At 38.6% G+C, this 17,881-nt stretch overlaps 1 protein-coding gene across 1 annotated transcript in view; it reads left to right on the top strand.

Annotated features, from left to right (window-relative positions):
* LOC103804345 (von Willebrand factor D and EGF domain-containing protein-like) overlaps positions 1-17,881 on the top strand; it is a gene marked incomplete at its 3' end in the record, with an annotated part of 91,039 nt that overhangs the window by 36,767 nt on the left and 36,391 nt on the right. The window contains exons 9-11 of the mRNA XM_009076955.1: positions 790-930; positions 2,381-2,536; positions 16,716-17,594. Coding sequence (XP_009075203.1) covers positions 790-930; positions 2,381-2,536; positions 16,716-17,594 — 1,176 coding nt within the window. The remainder of the gene's footprint in view (positions 1-789; positions 931-2,380; positions 2,537-16,715; positions 17,595-17,881) is intronic.

Here is a 17,881-nt window from a genome sequence, read left to right as displayed (position 1 = left end):
TGCTCATACTTCCCTTGCTAAAGCAAGTACAAAGACTTCTGGGAGGAAGGAGGAGAAATGTGAAGTAACTTTATAGCTTTTACAGTGAGCAATAACTCATTGCATTAATATATACAAAAAGCCATCATCTCAGGCTTTATTAAGGGCAAAGATATTCAAGAGACCCAGGGCAATAGTTGTTTAACTTGCAACATTATCCATGTAGACTTTATCCCTAATTCATTCATTAAATTACCTTAGAGTTATGCAGAAAATAATATTTTTTAGAGTCCCTACCAATCAGCTTAGCTCTTTACATCCACATATACTATCTGCAGGTATTTTGACACACACAAAGTTTGCAGCTGAACTAACTGAAGCCAACACACACACAAAAAACCCCATAGTTTCAGACAGAAGCTTTCAAGGAGAAGCAGGAATTGGACAGAGCACAGACCCCAGTGTGCAGTATAGCATCTTCATGCAAGTACCAGTGCTGTCAAATACCAGTCAACCTGAGCCTTTCTCAGAGCCCTGAGCTCAATAAAAGATCACTGTGCATATTAAGTAAGTCTCCCAGACAAGCAAAGTTCAGTGAGCTTGGGCATAATAATTTTTCCTATATTTGTGCTGAAGCTTTGTTGTGTGTCAGCAGCTGACTCACCTGATTTGCCTTTATTTGCTTGATGGTTGCCTTCCAGAGTAAACTCATCCCAGGTTACCTGATTTGCTGTTGCTGCTGCTTTTTATCATCAATCACAGCTAAGCTCTAACACCTTGTTTCCTTGTCTCTGTGATTTCTTTTCACAGCTGTGCTTGCTGCTGACGTTACAGAAGCTTTAAGCAATGGCAAAGGTGAATTGAACAGGACTGAGGTTAAGCAGCCACTGCAATCCTTAGAGGCAAAGGATTCTCCTGTAATTAAGAATTTTACCATAAGTGATAGACATGGTAGGTACACAGAATATGAAACCTTTTTAGTTTGCTGCAGTTTATGTATTAAGAAATCATATATTTTGCTATCCTAACAGTAAATACAAACCAGCTGTTTATAATATGACATAGAAAATTGGAGTTAAGAATAAAAACCCTCTTAATACATCAGACTGTAGATTGCTGCTAAACAATTTTACATGGGAGGCATTACAGCAATAGCAATCAGAGTGGTCAGGCTTAATTAGAAATCAGCATCACTTCTGAGGTAGAACAAAACCACTCCAAATGTTAGTGATCAATGGAAAGCAAGATGATAAGTGTGATGGTTTATGCCAACTTGCCATTGCCAAGTGATGCTGACATTTTATTTCAGTATTTATTGGGCAGTCACTGAATAAATACTGAGTTTTAAGCATAAGTGAGGATTGACTCGATGAATGAACTTGGCTGTGGCAGTAGCTTTTCCCAGAGGTGAAGCACTACAGCACCCTCTAAATGGGTGTGCACCTGCACGATGCTAATGTTGGCCCTGCTCTAATGAGTGTTGCATCTTCAGTTTATTTTCAATTGAAAGTAGGCAGCAAAATTATTGAGACTGGGAATATCCATTGAGTAGAGGCATATTTTTCTTGCCTTTTTATAAAAATATCTGTATCAGGCCAGCCAAACCCTAACTAGTGCTTTCCTCTTGTAGGTATCCTCTATCATAATGCTGTAAGTATGGTGTGAGAATCATGCAGAAAATACTTGAGAATTATGATGGAGACCTCACTGGAGGCAATTAAAAAAGATCTACAACCATCATTAAGATTGCATTCATCATCTATTCTCTGCCTTGACACTATTAAATACTTCACAGGCAGTTCATATACACTTGCTATTCAGTGACATCATAAGTGATAAAATATTATATACTACCAGAGTGTTAAATTTTGCACATAGTCCTAAGATAATTAAAGCATTTTTCTATGATACAAGGTTTGACATATTAAGGATGATTTCTAGATCAGAAACATATGTACTTGACAGTGTCATTTTAAAAGTAGGGTATAGGTGCTGTAAGGTTTGATAATTACCTTCCAGTTATAAAAGACCAAAAAGATGTGAAATAATATTGTTTCTTACTTGGTTAATCTTTCACTTATGCTGAAAATTACAGTTTCTGTATTGTACATGATAAATGCCAAACAACTTTGAGTAATAAACTTGAAAACATGTAATTAGAGGACTAATAAATCTTGCTTTAATGAGAAACAGCTGTTCCGTTACACTGTGCCTACAGGACATTCTCATGTTTGGCTCAAGGTTTGAGAACATTTTGCATTAATTAGGCTTTAAAAGAATAAAAACAGTTATAAAGATTTAACTGGGCTCAGGCAGTCAGTCCCTGCTTAATTTTATATGTGCAATTGAGTTGAGAAATTGTTCATAACATGCTTGTCCCTTCTCCTTTTGGGCCACACAGCACCACAGTCACACATCACTACCTGTGCCAACAGACCATGTTTCCCTGGAGTGCTGTGTTTTGATAGGAGACCTCCTTATGTTGGATATGTCTGTGGTCGATGCCCAGCAGGGTTTTTTGGAAATGGTCGAATCTGTACCAAAGTCCCCAGACCAGGTAACTTCTAATTTTTAGAATGTTGAAAAGGTTTTGCATACAAAGGCTGTAAGAAAATAGGAACTAACATGGCATTACCACACACACTGTATCTGCAATTAAACTCTCAAGGCTGTGTTCTTTTGCCCTTACCTGACAAGCAGCTCTCAGGTCTGATTTCAGGAATACCTGGCTCTGTGAGTTGAAATTTAATAGATAAACCACCTCATTTGCTACTAGGGAGAATTCTTCACAGCAGGACTTGCTCGATGGCATGAATCACCACATCTGTATTTCTGCCTCAGTGCTGGCATAGGACTTCAGAACATGTTTCCTCCTCAGTAAGATCAGAACATGACACATGCCAGTATCACTTCACTTTTCCTCTCAATTCTTTTGCTGCAAGGCATCTGTTCTGCAAGGTGACCTGTGAAGATGATGATAAACAAAGTGTCATGCAAGAACAACTATTCCAACAACTGAAGGCAACAGATAATTAAAGCTTTTCAATACTATTGTTCATAGCCTGAGCAATAATCTTCCTGAGAGCTCTGAAACTCAGCTGGTACCATTAATCTCTGAGGGCTGATCATTAGAAGAGGTCTTCTGCTGTGATAAAAGAAAAGCTGGGTCCTGACCTCAGGCAGAAAGTGGCAATAGCATAGCAACCACTCATCAGTCACCTGATACTCCTCTCTCAATGATATTCTCATGATTCAGTGTATAGTTCTCTAGGGACAGTCCTGTTTGTACTGCACAGAGTGATCTGCCACAGAACACATATATATTCCTTAATAACAGTAGTTGCTAGGCCAGATTCCTTAGTTTTCATCTAAATCTTTTTCTTAAGTCTTGAAGACAGACTGGCTTGAAACCTGTCAAATTGTTCCCCCACCTCCTACACTTGACCAACCCACCTCACTCCCCATTCTGTATCCAAATCAATGACTGTTGCCTTGGTGTTATATTTGAACACATTCTATCAAAGTGGAAGCAATTTTTACTGCTTAATGTAGGTATCATCCAATCTCTTTGAACTATGAATTGATTTTAGCCAGTTCTCTGAATCTAAAGGTCACAAACATAAGCTCAACATTTTTCTTTCTCTAGCAATGAGTATGTACAAAGTACTACTTAGTCTGTCAGCATCACTAAGTCAGCTATTGACTCTCCTATAACTTGGGGAAGCTATAAAAGTGGTTGAGGAAGAAAAACAATCATTGTGCATATAAATAACTTTTCTGTTGTTGCCCAAAGCTGTGCCTAGTCATTAATGGGATAATGGGATACACGTTTTACACCCCAAAGGTCATTTAAATGCTGTTGAGTAGAACAGATATTCTCCAGCTGCAGGTATTGGTACAGTAAATCAGACACACATCGTGCTTATATAAACATTAACCAATAAATTTGTCTGTGTTCTAAAAAGGGAAGTGCAGACACTAGTTGCCATTTATTGTGATTCATGCCTGTCATATACAACTCCAGGCAAGATTTAAGAAATATCCCAAGTATCAGGATCTGAAACTAGTACATGCTTCTTTCAAAAGTGAGCTGTAGATCAGAGGCTGGGGGGGAGGGTTGTTTTACAATTTTCCTCTCAAATACACAAACTGAGTCAGGACTTCATGCTGCAAATGTGGCCACACAACCAGCCTGAGCACTATGGGAAGGGAATGAAGAGGGACTATTTTTAATTCCATCAGAACCTTATATTCACTCCTGTGAATTATATCCCAATCTAAACGATGAGAATCTTGTGCCTCAAGGTTAAATGAGAGTAGACATTTGTTTTAATGCTTAGAAATGAAAGCAATTGCTGCAGCTGTATGAGTGTCCTAATTTATGGCCCAAATGATCGGTTTAACTTTCCTTCCCATGTGCTGTTCCAGTCGAAGCAGAAGTGTTGTACAGCATTGATGATTAAAATATATCAGACAAAAAAAGAATTAACTTTCAATTAAATTTATGTATAGTTATGGATTATGATTATTGTGAAATCCTCCCTGTTAGAATAATAGCTCTTCTCCCTTGTAACTTATGCTATCAGACTTCAAATGAAACAGAACAAATCCTCTTCTGCTTGCTACAGTACTTGTGAAGGTTCTGAGATTATGTGCCACTTCTTTCCAACTCTAGTAATTTTAATCTAAAAATACTCCTGCTAATCCCTATTTTGTACTTTTATTGGCTGCTTTTGACATGAAATTATACTCAATTGCAGTGATTTAAGGATTAAAGGATAAGTATTTCTTCATACTGAAACCACAAAAATTGCCCAACTGCCTTTGTAGGCGACTGAGGAGAAAAAATATGCCAGAAGAAAATTGTTTCCTAAGTCAGTGTTTGATGAGCTGCACCAAAAAAGTCCTTCAATTTTGATTTATAATAAACAAAGTACCATTTCCTCAGCATTGAGATGTGATGGGTATTCATCTTTCGAAGCACTTGACTTGCTGCAAGATATGTAACTTAACAGATAAGTTTCAGAGCTGTATTTAACTGCTCTGCCAACAATGCAGGGCCTCATTCTTTTCTCATCTTACATATTTTTACCTGGCTTATATCAGTAGTTTGCACCACTTTAAATCGACCAGACTAGGTTGCAATTTTTGTTGAAGTACATCAGAATAGTCTTCAGAGAAAACATCACCAGTATCAAAGCCAGTGTGAAATTTCATATATAAAGGGAAATTATTATTTTTTTAAAATACATATTCTCATGTCAGAAACAAAAATCTATTTCTCTCCCTTCAAAATCAGTAAAACAGGTATCCCATATTTTAAAAAAGAATTTACTAGTAGAATCAAAAGTCCCTAAAGTCTGTTGGCACTGCCATAAAGAGGAAAGTCTCAGGAATTTAAATCTCTCCAGGCTTCCCTGGGCACATTTCATGTTTGTATAAAATACCTGTTACCTTTTTGCTAGAAGAGGCAGATGTATTAAATCAAACCATGCAGTATCATTGGTCATATTCTTGGCACAAAGAAAATTAATATATCCTAATGGGGGTTGCTGGTGATGTTACTGCATGTTGCAGTATCAGTTCTCACACACTATGAGTATTTCTCTAGACCTGCTTTCATCACTCATAGTCACACAGATACCCATCTGTTTGCACCTGCTTTAGCAGGTTAGAGAGGTTGGTGTCATCACAAAAGATTTATTTTTTTTCTATTAGTAAATCAGCAATTTTACTGGACAAAGCAGTGCCACATCCATCACCGATAAAAGATTGTTCAGAGCCAGCTCATTCTGCCTCTTCGGGTTTAGGGAGCTGAAGATCAAGGGAGAGGATGATTTTATGATCTCTGTAATTGAGTTCTGCTTTTCCATTCTGAACATCACTGCAAGATCTCCTGTCATAGCAGTTAATTTGCAGTATTGCAGACATTTGGCACTTGCTATACTTTTGTATGTGCCAGCTATTTGTTATATTTACGTGCTCTGTGCTTTACACTATGCCAGTATCTGCTCCATGTGTTTGAATTCACTTTGATTTTACATCAGAGAGACCTCTGTCACCTTCTCATTTGCACCACTGTCAGAACAACATCAAGGTGTGGATTTAAAAGGAGAAAAAAATGTTTTGATTTAAAAGAATGTGCATGTGTTAAGCCCCATAGTTTTCAGGCTAACACCAGAGGTACATATTAACCCTGAGTTTTACTTTCTTAAATTTTAACTTGGAAATCACTTCTGTCACTATTAGCACTCATCACCAATCACTGTCCATGAAAAATAAATAACTCCAGTAAGAGCTTTGGTTGCCAACCCAAGGATTCATCTCCAGAGCTAACTGCAGGGGTAGGCACCTCTTACTGCCTGGAACCAATCAAATGATTTTACTTCAAGAGATAACTGAGGAACATAATGGACTCCTTTCATCTCTTATCTAACAGAATTGATGAATTTGCATTAAAAAGATCAAGGCCCAGCTTCCAGTCTCACTTACCCCAGTGTAAATCATAAGTGACTCCATTGAACAAGTAGCATTACCCTAATGGACTGAGCCGAGCACTGTTCCTGGAAGACACATCTTAAAACCAGTTAAGGTAGGCACATCACACACAGAACTTTTAAATACAAAATCTGTGTGTACCAATAGGTGTAGATAAAATGGACACACTCTTCAGCATTCAGAAGGTGCTTTGCAGTGAGTAACTAACCCGTCTTGACTTGGTTTATGCCATGAGTTACAAGGCTTACATGAAGGCAAGGGATATTTTGATGCTTCAGCCATTAGCTGTGAAATTGCCTGAGATCCTTGCAAAGAAAGCATTGCATAAATACCAAATAAATAGTAAATGACACTGTGATTTGCCTCCCTGTGGTAACTGTCCTCAGCTCTTCTTGTGGGCTCCAAAACCGGGAAGCATTTCATCTCAGTGTCTTCCAGCTCCTAGCTCTCAGTCAGCTCATGGAAACTCTGTCCACAATTCATCTTTGGAATGTATGATGGAAGCTGCTGAACATTTTTGTAAGCTATGGTTCAATATTTCTAGTCGGTGTACTTCAGAACATTTTTTTTCAGACTGACCAGTTCTGATGAAATGATGTCTCCTTCAAGGGAGATGTGATGAAATGGTGTCTGAAGTGGGGTTAGAAATGCCACACAAAGACATTCCATATGAATTTGGTCTCATGAAAGACACAGTTTTGCAAATGGTATATTAGTAATCTTCACATGAGGCCAGGATCAGCCTGGCATTTTGGACATAAGTTCTGACCCTTTGCTGCCCTTTGAGTCTGCAATTGCCACTGAAAATCCACTCCTATACTTGTCAAGACAGAAAGGGAACTGGAGAGCCTTTCTGATAGCTTTATCCTCCTCAGGGATACCTAATAAAATATTAAGTATTTTCAGAAAAATATCAACAGAGGCCTGTATGGTATATGCTATGACCCAAACATAACAACTAAAGTAGGCACAGTGGGAAGAATATATTTAGATAATTTAAAAGATAAACGGTTTCCAGCTTCACTGATCCATACAAGCTGTCAATCCAGAACTTGTTAAGTACTTCCAATACACATGATATATTTAGGAAATTATGTAGCTCAGCAATAGAAGACCAATGAAGCCCAAGCCATAAAATCACTAGGGAAGAGGACTCAGCTATAAGCCATGAATAATATTTACATTCAATCAGAACATCAAGTACAGATTACATTTCACTCCTACCAAGAATGTGCCACCTTCTGCTTAAGCAATCACTGTGCCATCATGACTTTTAAGTGATAATAACAACTCAGTCTCCAACAAATAATCTACATAGGATACAGGCCCAGTAGTTTTTTACATTGACAGAGCAGAGAGCAAGATTATCTTCTCTTAGGATTTCCAGGCTCATTTAATCATCCAGCTATAATAGCACACAGCTTTTAAAGAGAGCCAACCCTGTTCACACAAATTTGGCAAGATTGCTGTTTTGTTAAAGGCACTTAGAAGCCCTTTAAAACTGTAAGTAACTCATACTGGACCAATATTCTGGCACCATTAAAGCAACACAAGAGTTTTGCCACTAACAGATAAAGCAAAGCAGGTGTTTATCAAAAAGGACTCATAAGCAATGCAAGCACAGTACAGTATAAGGGGATAAAATAGGTGTGGAATACACAGAGTTATTGCTGCTTAGGACAAATTTTGGACTCATTCCTTATTATCTTGCTGGTTTTTATGAACAGGTATCTACAGGTGTAGAGGCACCTACTTCACAGGACTTGCAGAATCAGACGATGTTCATTGCCAGATCATGTGAACTTTGCCCCCAATATTACAGATCACCTCAATAGAGCTAGTTCATTCCTGAAGGAATACAGCAACAGCCTATAGCTAACACAAGGCAACTGATCCTCTTGCATGCAGGAGAAAATCTCCCATGCTGATAATATATTAGATGAAAAATTTCATGGAATCATAGAACACCCCAGGTTGGAAGGGACTTCAAAAGGTCATCTGGTCCAACCTTTGTTTTCTCAGAGAAAACTAGCTAAGAACTTCTATGACCTATCATCTGAAAACTTGTTATTGAAATTCCTTGCTCTTTGTTTTCTAAATTAGGAATAAACTACAGATCGTTGTTAACCGAATCAGTTGAAATTGTGAAGAATTCCATAAAAGCATGATTTCAGGGAGAGTATCTATATGTGTTCATATGATATTAAAATAGATTCATTACTGGTTCCCAGTAAGGCACAGTTCAGTTTGTTTCTTGGCTTTCATGTGTAAAATAACCCATTTTTGTGTGTTTACAACCCAAAACAACATAATTATAGTTTTACCCCTTTTATTTCTTGAATCGAATAAAAGGAGAATTTCAGTAAAATATTCAAATGTAAGCTGTTTTTCCTTTGAAGAAATATTATGGCTTTTCTTTTGAAGAAATGTTATGAACTTTCTTTATAATCTATTATTACTGTTCTAAAGGATTCTACATAGATATTTCAGGGAATTAGACAGGGATGCTTCAGAGATGATCTGCCTTGATTTAGCCTATTTTGTATATATCTATCAACCTGTTCAAGCCATGAGAGAGTCTGAAGGCCCATGAGACATCATCAGATAAGAACCCAGTTTCTATTAATTTTTCCATCTATCGAAGTGCTGAGAAGTAAAATATGCTGTCAATCCCAGAATAGAAAATATAATTTAGTTTTATGAACTCTATCTTAATACTGTCTTTGAGGCTGCTGAAATAATACAGTTGCAGGCTCGAATAATTGGAGAAGGTAGAACACAAAGAGGAGAGGTAAAAGTTCAGACCTGAAAGATGGACAAAGGCTAATGGAAGAAAGGATGATAAGACAGTTACAAGGGGATTAAGTGGGTGATCCATGGTGTTTTGAAACACAACCATACTTCTCCTTTGCTTCCTGTTTTGTTGGCTGGATATTCAGAGAAAAGCACAGGAAGAGCACTTCTAAAAACAGCAGCAGAGAAGGGGTTAGACCCAAGGAAGGTAAAGAGCATGGAAAGAGATCTAGCAACAAAGGAATGAGAGGAACACAGCTCCTGTGCAAGGGGTGAGAGCACATCAAACATTTTGAGTTTTTCCAACCCCTAGGAGAGAATTTTTCAATTAAATCTTGAAATAAATGGGAAGGTAGGAGACATGTTTGAGAAAACATTGTTTGTAAAAACATAGGAGGTTTATAAATCTCCATACACAATCCAAGAAAAGATACTGATAAAGAAAATTATTGATAGAAGAGGAAAAAAAAATCTCTGTTTGGGGAGCATACTCGTATCTTTGCAATCAGTAATTCTTGCACCATTTTATAAAACACTCTCTCTGGTGACCCTGATGTTAAAATTTCTATTGAAAACTTACAGAAAACATCACAAAAGAAGTAAAGCAAAGCCCCCAACAAACAGAGTCTGCAAACAGAATGCACAAAATACATTATTTTCCTCAAAGGCCCATTTCTTTGTACAGCTGTCATTGTGTTCATCACCTTCTTGCACTTTATGTGTGCAGACATGAGACATCATACACTGCCTGTATGTGATGTCTTGTCCCAAGAATCTTACAAACCAAAAGCTGATGGATACCTCCTCAGAAAGCAGACCCACATATACAGATGAAAATATTGTGTATTAGGATAACTTTCATACTTAAAACTGTTTTATTAGTTTCAGACTTGAGTGTCATTCAAGGACACCAGTTTATAGCCTGATACAACTGTTATCTATTCAGGATACCTGAAAAGGAGCTAATCATTTAAAGTCTATAAGAAACCTGGCTTAAATGAATACAAATTAAGGCAGTATTAGGGCCCCAACATTTTGCTCCTCTTAGTTTTTTCTTTCACTTAATCTTCAGAATTAATCTTCAATTAATCTTCAATTAATCTTCACTATCTCTTAATCTTCACAAAAGATTTTTGTTTCTTAAACTCTAAATCATAATGATTTCTATTGAAAAAGTTTTATGGATAGAAAAATAGTTCCTAAAAGAAAAGAGCTATACCTAGGAAATTCTTTCTGGGGCATTGTTTTGGGATTTGTTCAGTATCAAAGGGATTTATGTATTCCTTGACATACCTTAGATAAGACTGAAAACTTTCTCTGGCTTGTACTCAGGAATATAATTTCTATGTTCATGAACTTTGTCCTTCCTGACCAACCATCTCAGATCCTCCTTTTCTTGAAATACATCAGTTAATGAATTGAAATGTCAATTATATTGTTCTGAAAACCTTGAGGTAAATGAACAGTACAGTAATGCAAACAAATACAAGAGACCTTTAATGTGACATAAGCAAACTAACTGCATCTTCTTGACATAACATTTTTTTGCATATTCACATAGGATTTCAACATTCCAGAACTGGAAAGGGACCTCCTTGATGGTAGACTCTAGGTCCATTCCATCTGTGAGAATCATTTACTCTGAACATAGAGATAGTCATGAACAGGGTTTAGTAGGTGAGCTGACTGAAGATCTCAGGTTTCTCTTCCACAAAGTGTTGTGTTAGAGGAGAATGACTTTGCATTTCATACACACAAAACAAATTTGCATTGCTAATTATGAATGGTGTTACAGAATAGTGTATGTGCAGCTGCAGCCACGTTGACAAACAAGAGTCTCACTCTGAGGGGTAGTTATAATCAGAAGTGGCTGAGTGATGCAGACTCCATAGAATATTCCCTATTGCTCATGGTTTTGGGAGGTGAAGGGGAAGAAAATTGCTCACCAGGTAGCAACATCAGCAACACAATCTCATTTTCTATCAGGCTGAAACAGCTCAGGGGCAGTAAACTAGGGATTCACCTTTTAATTTCATCATTAAAGCATCAAGTGAGTAAATTTGCCCATCACAGAAGTCGTGGTTTGAGAGCACAGATTTTACAAAGACTGGATACATTTGTACAGATGGATAGAGATTCGTGTGACTGCTGTGCTCATGTGCTGACCTGTGTGGATGAGAGGCACACCAAGTGCCTCACTCTGTCAGCCCAGCACAAGCTAAATAGCCTGGCTGGCTCCTCCTGTCTGCCTGAGCACAGCCAGTGGCTCACATGCAGCTCCATGTTGCTTTCTGGGTTGTGAATTCCAGATTTGGGCACCTCTTACATAAACGTTATTGCTTGTGTCCTCTAAGTGCTATGAGGAGAGGCTAAGGGAGTTGGGATTGTTTAGCCTGGAGAAGAGGAGGCTCAGGGGAGACCTTATCACCCTCTACAACTCCCTGACAGGAGGTTGGAGTCAGGTGGGGGTTGGTCTCTTCTCCCAGGCAACCAGCAGCAGGACAAGAGGGCACAGACTCAAGCTCTGCCAGGGGAGGGTTAGGTTGGATATTAGGAAGAGATTTTTTACAGATAGAGTGATCAGGCATGGGAATGTGCTGCCCAGGGAGGTGGTGGATTCACCATCCCTGGAGGTTTTTAAGATGAGACTGGATGTGGCACTTAGTGCCATGGTCTAGTAACCATGGTAGGGTTGGACTCGATGATTTTTGAGGTCTCTTCCAACCGGGTTGATTCTATGATTCTATTTCCACATCTTTCAAAGCAAGGATTAACTTTTTCCTGTGCCTACTCCCAGTGTGTTTTGTATTCCTGAAGCAGCACATTTCACTTTGTAAATCTTTTACATTAAAAAAAAAATAGGTAAAGGATCATTAAGTCTAAACTTAAGATCCTATCTAAATTTATACTAATGTCCCAATCCCAATGAGCATTTGTTTCTGCAAAAATAATCCTGGAAGTACATCCTTTGTAAAACTTGGGAAGTTAAAGCTGTACCTCACTTAAAGGAGCTGAGGAAGTTATTCTGGGAGTTACTCTTGTGATTATAAGAGAAGGGATATGGTGACTGGGAAGTCCAACCAGAATTTGGGGAACTTCTGAGTGCTTAAGAGGAAGGAATGGAGAATCAAAGTAATATTACTGAATATTTGAAAGAGGGAAGAGATTACAGTGTGCTTGGATGGCTAAACAGAAAATTTAGGAAATTACACTCTGACTAGAGAAGAAAGTAATTCCAGAATTTAGTAATATTAAAGATCAGATTAAGAACTGATGAAAAAGCAGAATTTTCCTGGAGCTTCCCAGTGACAGCTGCTCTGTTTCCCCTTTCTCACCAAGCAAATACAGACAAAAATAATGTGGAATCATACAGAGAGAAATGAGAAGATCCTTAACACTCTAGTAACAAGACTTCTTAGACCAGTGTAACTTTTCTATTCTCTCTGACATTTTAAATAAGATTTATGTGCTGGTAGATGTTTCAAATTTTAAATGATGACCCACATAGTATAATATGTCAAAAGAGCATTTCTCTGTCGACATTCTTCTGAATGAGAAATGTGCTGGACAGCAGGTACTACTAAATGTTAATAGTTCTAAAACTACACAAATTGTAAATTTATTGAATTATGTTAATGATGAATTCTTAAACTATTCACAGAATTCTGAGTCAGTTGTAAATTGTGCAGATTTAAAGGTGCCTATAATCCTCTGCAGTGACAGGCAGAAGCAGTGGCCACAGCCAGAAGAGCTTGCTAAGGAGAAAGAGCCAATCTTCACCCAAAAAGTAGCCTGGTTCGGGGCATTTTATGAGATTAAAAGAGTGAGAAGCACTTGAGATTAAATGGTGTTGCTTATAGTGTCTCCCTCATGCCATTACATAAAACTAGTTACATTTAAAACCCATAAGGTAAGATTCTAGCACTAATATCTGTGAAGAGAAGCAAAGCAATGAAAAGACAGTAAGTACTCATGTCTGCAGGAAGCTTAAGCTCATGTTTGAGGTGTCAGCTGCTAGTTTGGGTCAGGATGGGGCTGTCTCCAAGGCATGTGGCTTGGGGAGAATGATGTGAAGGTACCTAAATCTAAGACCAGCAAAAACTTGAGTAAACAGTGGCAAGGACTATGGTAACCAGTCTGGTGCACCCTGTCCTAGACACAGCGTGAAATGTGTGCCCTTTCACTGCAAACAGAAATAGTGAGGGTCAGATGGGGATGTGCTTTCTCTTCATTGAAACCTTTATCTGAGTTGTGGGGGTTTTTTTCCTGAAAGGTTGCAAATGGAAAAAAAAGAAAAACAACCAGAAACTCAGAAGAGAAAAAATACACTGGATATCTTTTCTGTGTTTCAGTGTTGATATCTCACCCTGAATTTGAGATATTGAGTGTCTGTTTTCACCACCAATGACAGTTTTCACCAGCTTATGTAGTAATTTTATTTGCTTCAGAATGAGCATGATCCTTTTCAGCTACAAATATCTAGCAGTTCACTATAAAACACAGTTCAGGTGAGAGAAGAAATCAGAATTTGCTGTGCCTTAGCAACACCATGATGGCACTGGCAAGCATCAAACAGAGACTGGTTGTGATAATTCTGATTTGTGACCTTAGTGTGAGTGGCACAAAACCTCTGAAACACTGGGCAAACCAAAGGCTGGAGGGTCACTTGTTGGGGGACTTCTGCACCACACAGATGGAAAGTGTCCTGGTGTGGAGTTGGAGGAAGGATGTTAAACTTGTGTCTCAGAAATTTGCCCTTTGCCACCCTTGTTCTAAGCTTCCCAAGACAGGGGGACAACCGAGGAATCTATTGTCTTGGGGCCTGATCCATCCTGGCATTATGCTGTGTTTACAGTGGTGTAGCTCCATCAATACAGATAGAGGTCCTGCCATGCACAGCTGGAGCAAAGCAGCAGGTCCTCGATCTCTTATCTACCTCTATCCACCAATTATTCCACAGTTGCACATTTCCCTGTTAGTACAGGCAGAAATACTGACAGGTAGTGAAAATGTATTTTTGTTTTGTCATATAACCTTGAGCGCTTTGCCTTGTCTTTTTGTTTGTTATTTTCATCCAGTTCAATATGTAATCATGCACTGGCATCACAGGGAAGAAGAGATTCACATACCACAGTTCTGCATTGATAATGGGTTATACATTTGAAGATATTGATCAACAGCAAGGAAAATAAATTGAAGTAATACAGGATTTGAGAAAGCTGCTGACTACAGACAACTGAGTCTGCAATCTTTTGGTTTACTTTCTTTGTTTTAGCTTATTTAGATATCTGGAAGACTGCAGAAAGAAATTTTCAGGCATTCCAGAAAAAATCTATCGTGTTCTAATCCAAACTAAATTGCACAGTATCAATATAAGTTAAAAACCTGAAATAGTGAAGCTGAGAGGACACTGAGAATGACACCAACATCTTACGAAGTTTAGTGGCCTCTACAGATTGGATGAGGGACCTTGATCAGTGTATATCATAATGGGCAATCAAAATGTATCACTACGCTTTACTGGTAGTATTATTTGAGATGTTAAAATCACATTATCACAGAAACACTCCAACAGTGTGCTCCTCCTTATGGGAAAATATGAAGCTTATTTGCAGGATGGGTATCTCTCCTATATGATCTGTTAAAGATAGGTAGTCAGGCTGATCCTCTTACTAGTTACTTGAATTTAATTAGAAGGAAAACCCATTTAATTATGACACAGTGGATGGAGCTCAAAGCTATAATCAGGGCTCATTTTGGAAATTTGTCACAGAGGTCATTCAGCCCTTCACTGTCATTCCTGTTGATTTCTGGTCCCTGAATCAAATTTTCTAAGGGCAGTAATGATCATCTATTACTGATAATTTTCTATGGAGGTATTTCTTTCATCTTTCTCTCATTCATTTTTAAAAATCCTGTGACTTCTCCTATCCTCACATGCTCCATTTGCTGGTGTCCTCTCTGCCTCATCATCTCTTTCCAGCCATTCTGTGTACCTCGTCATTCATCAGCATTACTTTGGACAGTGAAATCCATGTATTGCCCATTGCTCTTTTAAATACTATGTATTTACCTACTCATGGTCATTGTAAAACTCCAAAACATTATGCTCCAGGGTATAGAAACTCATCAGTTGCCAGCAGAATGACACTGTTTATCAGCCAAATAAACACAGCTTTGGCTGCCAGGATTTGCTTTGGCCTAGTCAATGCTCTAACTTTTATTTGACCCTTGCCAAGCATCTCAATCTCCTTGCTAACTATGGCTAATTTCTTCATCAATAGGAGTTTTAAGGCAGTGATTAATATTTATATTAAAAAGACAGAGGTACATCATGCATGGTGTTAACCCTAGAACCAAGTGAAGGTTTTTGTTCAGGATCCAACATATTCTATTTCCTATGGAGTGAGTATGCCAGAACTGGTTAAAAATAGCTTCTTCCATTCATTAGCGTCAGCAGATGGCCATTAATCTTCCTGAAAGTATTGATTCAAACTACTCGTCTCCACTTTCAAGGCCCTTCACAGACTCCCCTCTGCCCATCTATCATCCCTCCTTACACAGCTGAGAAGGTGGTTGGCTTCGTAACAAGTGGGTGACAGTTACAAACCAGCAGTCTCCCTTACACGCTGCCCCTCACGTCTGGAGGGAGCTGTACACAGCATCAACAAAGCTTTGCCATTTGTCTCCTTTAGATGCTTTCCTAAAACTTTCCTTTGCCATAAGGACTACAGAATGCATAGTCATACACTGGCGTGATGGCGCTAGAGTCTCTCAAGGACACGATCTTGCCAAGGACCATCTTAACATTGTGTTTCTCCATGTCCAATATTTGTTTGTCCCAAACTGCAATGTCTTGTCTCCTTGACTTAAGGAGCTTGAGTGCAAAGTCTCTGAGTTATGAGCTGTCTAGAAGAGCACTTTCCAGCACACTATTATGATATAGACAGTTAATAAGAAGCAAATATTGGCTCAGGAGGTCAAGAACTGTAGGATGCACCATAAAAAGGTGCACAGTGCCAAAACCTTATGGACTAGTGTAAACCAAAATTAATAAACCAGCATGGCAACTGTTTTTGCTTGGCTGCAATTTAACCCTTGTATGTAAGCCCAGTGCTGCACCTCAAAGAATAATGCTTGACCTTCCCTGAAACTTGCTGCCTCAGGCTCAGTGTTAACCACCATAAATATATTCCATCTCGTTCATGAACTGCCACCCTGTAAGTTTCAGTTTTGTGCATCAGCACTGGTGTTATTCATACCAGATAACCCCATGTCATTTCTATGCCAGTCAGCATAAAAATGCCCTTAGCATATATGATAATTAACCCTTTTACTTCTAGAATTGATGTTCTGTTATTTGTTCCTAGCCTAAATATTCACTGTGGTTCTTTTAAACTCTAGACCAGCAAGTTTGACTAATAAATATCTTCCTTCTTCCCTAGTTTCAAGATCTTCCCAAAGCCATATGGATTTTCCTGGAAGAAATATTGAAGATGCTAGAGGCTCTCACCAGGAAGATGTATCAAAGGCATCAAGAAATGTATTTTCCCTTCTGTCCCAAACTGAAATTCCAAGGCAAGATATTACATACTCTTTAGAAAGAAACCCCACAGTCATTCACACTCCATTCCTTGCAATGAAAAGGAAGACTTCCCAAGCTCAGATATTGGCAGCAAAAAAATCTGATATGAAGTTTACAGCACCTGAGAAACAATCTTTTCTTGAAAAAAGAAGTGATACACACACCTCCCTTCTGCAAGAGGAGCCAGACTCCAGAGCCCCAGCTGTCAGTGTGACATCCCATACCCCTTTCCATTTTAAACAGCACAAACCAGGTGTGACAGAGACTGTTCCTTCTCATCACAACACAAATGTAAGTTCATTCTTTGCAAGGTCACGTGTTGTTCAGCAGACTCGCTCCAACTATGGCTATTCTCCCAGGAAACAGCCTGGTCAAGTCACAGTCTTGAGGACTAAACCATCCCAAGATTTCCCAACAGACCAGCCAAGAGCAGCATTCCTCCCCTCCAATTTCCATTTATTAGCTTCTTCCCTTGAAACAGCTTCCTGGAGTGCTGGCATCCCAGCAGGGTCTGCTCCCAAAGCAAGGCTTCCAGCACAGAGCACAGCAGCCAGAAAGTTGTTCAACAGAGCAATGGATCATGTGGAACTTCCAAAAAGCAGTGGTGGGACACATCACAAAGCTGAGTGTGCTAATATGCCATGTTTTACTGGTGTGCAGTGCGAGGTGGTCGAAGATGGAGGATTTAAATGTGGCCCTTGTCCCACTGGATACAGAGGTGATGGAATTACATGTGAAGGTGAGAGGAAAAATACTCTTTAAAATTCTTTTTATAACTTCAAGTTTAATAATTCTTCAAAGTAAAAATTAATTTTTTTCACTATAGATTTGGAGATTTTTGCATCTGGGATCATTCTGGCTTCCAAACCACTTATATTTCAAAATAATAGACAAAGTCTATGAATTTGAAAAAGCCCTTTCTGCTTACAAAAATGACATATTTATTTGATAAAATCTAATCTATTGAAACCAGGACAGATTGTGATCTGATTTACCCTTGCTTAAGGCCAGATTCATTCTACTAAA

This window comes from Acanthisitta chloris, unplaced genomic scaffold, assembly GCF_000695815.1.
Source record: "Acanthisitta chloris isolate BGI_N310 unplaced genomic scaffold, ASM69581v1 scaffold3706, whole genome shotgun sequence".
NCBI classification, from domain to species: Eukaryota; Metazoa; Chordata; class Aves; order Passeriformes; family Acanthisittidae; genus Acanthisitta; species Acanthisitta chloris.
This window is presented reverse-complemented; position numbering and strand designations above follow the sequence as displayed.